Genomic DNA, 5,000 nt, shown 5'->3' with positions numbered 1-5,000 from the left:
GTCAACTGCAACTGTGATTGAGCAGAATGCTCTTAATGCTGATTAATTCTGGACCTTGTCCAAAGAAAATCAGCCAGAGAGATAGATGGAACATACTTATGTGATTGTGGTGAAGACTGTCGGAGGGCAATATCAGACTTCAGCTGACTCACTTGAGTTAGTTTGGCTATTATCCATACCCACTAGATACAGACTACGAGGGACATAATGGCTTTGACTGACATATTTCCAAATGGTCTGCATCTTAGGCATTTCTGTTGACATGCAATGTGTATACACTATATCGTATTTATTGATTAACTTGTTTGGCTTTCTTGACAACACACTTGTAACTTCCACCGAGCCCTGCCAAAATGACTTTACTTGAACTGAAATGATTCATCACATTGAGGTTTATTGGAACAAACTTGTCTCCTTCCATAAGACTGCCATTGCAACAATACTTTCAGCTATGGCACATACAGGTATAGTGGAAAATGAAGTGTCAGTAATACTTGTGTATTTTGTGTGTTGAGCTCTCAGACCTGGGGGCTAAAATAAGCGATTCATCAGCAAAAACATTTCTCTGAGTTTGAGAGACAGGCCCTGTTTGGGCCAAAGTTGCTGCCTTAGCAAAGCTATAAGCCTTGGCCTGGTGTTACCCCATAAAAGACGAAAGGACAATGCTGGGTCATTGGAAATGGAGGCCAAACTCTTGAGTTCATCGCCTCAATTTCTCAGAAACAACTGCCCGTGGACAGACAGAGTCTGGCACTGCCGGATAGTCTAACTAACAGTCTAGTCTGATTCTAATTATTTAATGTCTTTTTTCTTTATTTTATCTTTTATTTTTATCACTTTGTGATGCATTTTTTTCTATTTCATTTGCTGTGTTCTTATACTTTTGTTTTTTGTGAAGTGTAACAGAGGCCAACTAAGAAAGTCTGGCATGGAATGTCAGTAAACCTCCCTCCCGAAGCCTCATACAGTATTGGTAGCACTGAGCTATCGGACTGGCCCTTTAGCTCAGCTGTATCGTGCTGTGCCTCCCATGCCCAAACTGTGGCGTTGACTAGGAGGTGGCTAGTTCGTGACCCGAGAGGCGGACTGCGTGGGAACACCTCAGTTACAGAAGCACATTGAACTTCATCTGTGTATGAAATGCATTACACAAATTATGAACAAAAATACAAATTGCCTTGCCTTGCCTACTTCATTAAATTGTCTTAGACCACTCATATTAGCCTAAACATCTTGTCTGACTCAAAGTGAATGACTCTCAAAGAGTTGCAATGCAATCTCCCAGGAAATAAGTTTAGCTTTTCAATTGTCCTTGATGCAGGTGGATGAGGAAATGAAGATGTAAGTTAAGAGCCATTCTTTGTGAACCTGTCATCGATCTATGGAATTGCTTCACATGACTGACACATGACGAGCATGAACATTATGGGTATGTACAAGCATGTAGGCTACATTACTGGGTTTGCTGCTCAGTATGAAGTGTTGTGAATGGTCAAAGTCAGAAATTAATTCATAAATCCATGTCATATGTTGCTGAACTTAATGCAAAGTGCTGATAACCCATTTTATATTTTGCTGGGCTGAATGTTAGTTCTTGTCTAATTACGTCTAGACAAATTATATGGTATAGCCTAAAGTGTGAAAATGTTTTACATTTAAATTGGTGACTGAATGTTTCGCTATTTTTCTGGAGCTTAGAAAAGATGTACACTATACTGTATTATCTATGTACATTTACATATCATCACTGTGAAAATAAATCTGCAAATAACTCTTTAATCAGCAACTTTATCCCCATTATTAATTTTTGATGTGGGTTTGAGGCTTATTTTATTTTATGCATCATCTTCTTTCATACGGCCTAATTGTATCTCTTATTTCTAATAGCCTCATATTCCCTCAAAATTAGAAGCTGGTGTGATGTTATAATTATGTAACAGCAGACAATATTGGACTATCATCAGTGATTTATTATGGCAGAATGTTTACACAATGTGCGCCAAAATGAGTGGGCCGGAGCCGGCAGGATCATGGATAAGAAGAGCAGGATTTGGGAGAGAGAGAAGTCCTTCATCAGCTGATGGGGTTTGAAACAGCTACGCCTGCGCTCCGGCCTGTCGTAGACACCGCGGATTGGTGTGCGGAATGACTTGTGCTCATTGAGAATGAATTAGGAAACTGCTGTTTGAAACGAAAGTCGGCAGCCATTGATTCGCTCATGTTGGCTCAAACAGCCGCTTCCCTGAGCGCAGAAGAGGCTTGGGTACGCGCTCTGCGCCTGAGCCATTATGGCGTTGCGCATGCCAGTTTCATAACCTTGCGAGGGAGGAGCTTGGCTTTTCTGGAAGCTGGAGCGAGCATAGGAGTGACGGAGGAAAACTAGAGCAACGGTGAATCGGAGATACAGCAAGCCTTTGAGTTCCATTTCTTGCAGCGGAGAAAGGCACCCCACCTGAACCACTCGGATAATAGCAAAATGAGCGCATTTACATAGAATGTAATTTGGCGTCTCCTTTCATTTATCCAGAGCGTTAATGGGACATCAAACCATTGTAATGTCCCCATTACAGTAATCACGTTTGCTAGAGAAAACAAATAGATTTTGCTTGTTAGCTAACCAGCTAACTGTACGTCGGTGTAACCAGCCAGTTATAGCGGTTGCAGGATTTAGCAACCCTTAGGTAAGGTACACATAGGCTACAATACAATTGAATGGGGGCTAGTTGCGTAAACTAGTCGTTAATTGCGTTTGAATATCACAGTTTGTAGGGCTCAGACCGAAGGATTAGGGAGCCGGGGAAACAAGGAGAAGGTGGGGCCGAAGAGAGTCAAACGGACTAAGCGCTTGCTGGCTGCCTTGGTCCTCATCTGAAGCATTCACGGACGGTTCGGGGAAAAATATTACGCCCATTGGAATTTTGGAAACATTCGGAACGATTGCTTGGAGATACCTTTCGTCGCCGACGGGAAGATCCGAAGTTGCTGCATCAGACATTTTTTAATTGTGATCGGTGTCTTGCTCTGATACAGTCAACCGTTGTGCGCGGATTTGGGGGAATAATTTCCCCAGTCTTGTTGGACCATGGCCGACGACGACGTTCTGTTTGAAGATGTGTACGAGCTGTGCGAGGTCATTGGAAAGTAAGTGCCATGCTGTTTAATTGTTACATTATTGCATGTTCTGCGGGGCGATGCTGTGTGATGTGTAGACTGCGTTGAATCCTATATGTCTCGCCCCTGTGTATGGGGTATTAGGATGTATGTGGGTGCCTCTCGTCTTGGCGATTGCCTGGCAAGGTGTCAGTTTGTCACGGTGTGTCTCTTCCTCGGTTGATAACTCAGCCGTGCATGAAATATGCCCTCTGTGGTGCAGTGACTGCGAGTCTGTGTGGGGAGACAGAAAAGTATCGATTGGCCGCTCTTCAACCAAGAATCTATTCTCGTCACAAATCTTGACAGTCAAAAAGCGAGGGGGTCTATGTTGCTGGGCGGGATATGGCAGTTTAATGGTTGTCTGGACTTTCCGAAGCCACACCTGACCACTATTGCATTCATTTTTGTCATGCACTGTTTGATTTGGTCATGCATCAGTGCACATCTAATGGGACTTCAGAGGAAAGCGCGGCCTATGACGGACTGCATTATTGCCTGGTTTTGTAGCAGAAATTCTCATACCAGGCCATGTTCAGATAATTTACTGGAGACACTGCTGTCACTGGAATGCGCTCTGTGAAAAATAATCCAAGATCACTGTTGCACTGACGAATATTAACCTTAGCCTTGGCTCCCTCCATCCATACGCCTCCGGTTGATTAGGAATGCATTCAGTTGTGCATAGGAGATGCTGCTCCCTCGGTCATACTTCTGGCAGCCGCTATCGGTCTGTAAAGTCGCTCTCCACCTTATGCACAGTGTGTTGGTTGACAGACTAGAACATAACCTATCATCTGCTATTTATATGTGAACAGTGTAATGATTTCATATATTGAAATAAATCAGATGGATTTTTTTTCACTTTTGCGCGACTTATTCAGAGTGACCACAATGGCTTATGTGAACTAACTGGGCTCATAGATGGGGCAATACACACGCTGTTTAAAGTGACGTCATCCTCTTGTTGTGTGACTCTCTGGTGCCAAAGCCGGTGACAGGACAGGAGGGGTGTGTGTTGAGTCGTGTCTTGGCAGGCCCGGAGAAGACCAGAATTCACACACACACACACACGCACACGCACACGCACACGCACACACACACACACACGCACACGCACACGCACACGCACACACACACACACACACGTTTCCCACCGCTGGTGTTTGTGGTAGAGATGAGCCCGCCATCGAAGGTGCGTGGGAAACCACCACATGCACCTGCAAGCAGAAATAATTACTCACACACTTTGTAACAAGTGACGGCCCGTAGATTTTCCCATGCATGCTGACAGTTACTGTAAAGAAAGCACAAGGTAACACGGACCTGTTCTGGATCTTTGTGATGTCCCATATGTAAAAATGGGCATTAGGTTTATAGTTAACTCACAGGCTAAAAAAGTATTCATGGTCTTAGTGAAGGTAGTATTGCTGTCTAGTGTTTATCCAATTAACCATCCATTCACCTTTGATCTACCATGTGTGCTAAAGCCTCTTCAGTGGATGGCAGACTTGTAACACAACACAACACAACACAACACAACACAACACAACACAACACAACACAACACAACACAACACAACACAACACAACACAACACAACACAACACAACACAACACAACACAAAACAACACAGAAGATGGGTCAGGGGGATCTTGTTGGTAGCCGAAGTTCCACTTAATTTTGGTCCGAGATTAGCAGGGCAGTCCCCACATGAAAACAATAGCGAGACAGAAAACAAAAACAAAGCAATCGGAACGGGACTAATCCTTATTTACAATCTTTTATGGAAATAATATAGGCCTACCCTCACATGTGCGTAGATTATGCAAGGGCTAAATATAGACTA

At 43.5% G+C, this 5,000-nt stretch overlaps 1 protein-coding gene across 9 annotated transcripts in view; it reads left to right on the top strand.

Annotated features, from left to right (window-relative positions):
* The first annotated feature begins 2,371 nt into the window (after positions 1-2,371).
* caska (calcium/calmodulin-dependent serine protein kinase a) overlaps positions 2,372-5,000 on the top strand; it is a 266,554-nt gene continuing 263,925 nt past the window's right edge. For all 9 annotated transcript variants that reach the window (XM_063213655.1, XM_063213653.1, XM_063213652.1 and 6 more), the window contains exon 1: positions 2,372-3,141. In XM_063213655.1, the coding sequence (XP_063069725.1) occupies positions 3,083-3,141 (59 nt within the window). In that variant the 5' untranslated portion in view covers positions 2,372-3,082. The remainder of the gene's footprint in view (positions 3,142-5,000) is intronic.

Source organism: Engraulis encrasicolus, chromosome 13 (genome assembly GCF_034702125.1).
Source record: "Engraulis encrasicolus isolate BLACKSEA-1 chromosome 13, IST_EnEncr_1.0, whole genome shotgun sequence".
Taxonomy (NCBI): Eukaryota; Metazoa; Chordata; class Actinopteri; order Clupeiformes; family Engraulidae; genus Engraulis; species Engraulis encrasicolus.
This window is presented reverse-complemented; position numbering and strand designations above follow the sequence as displayed.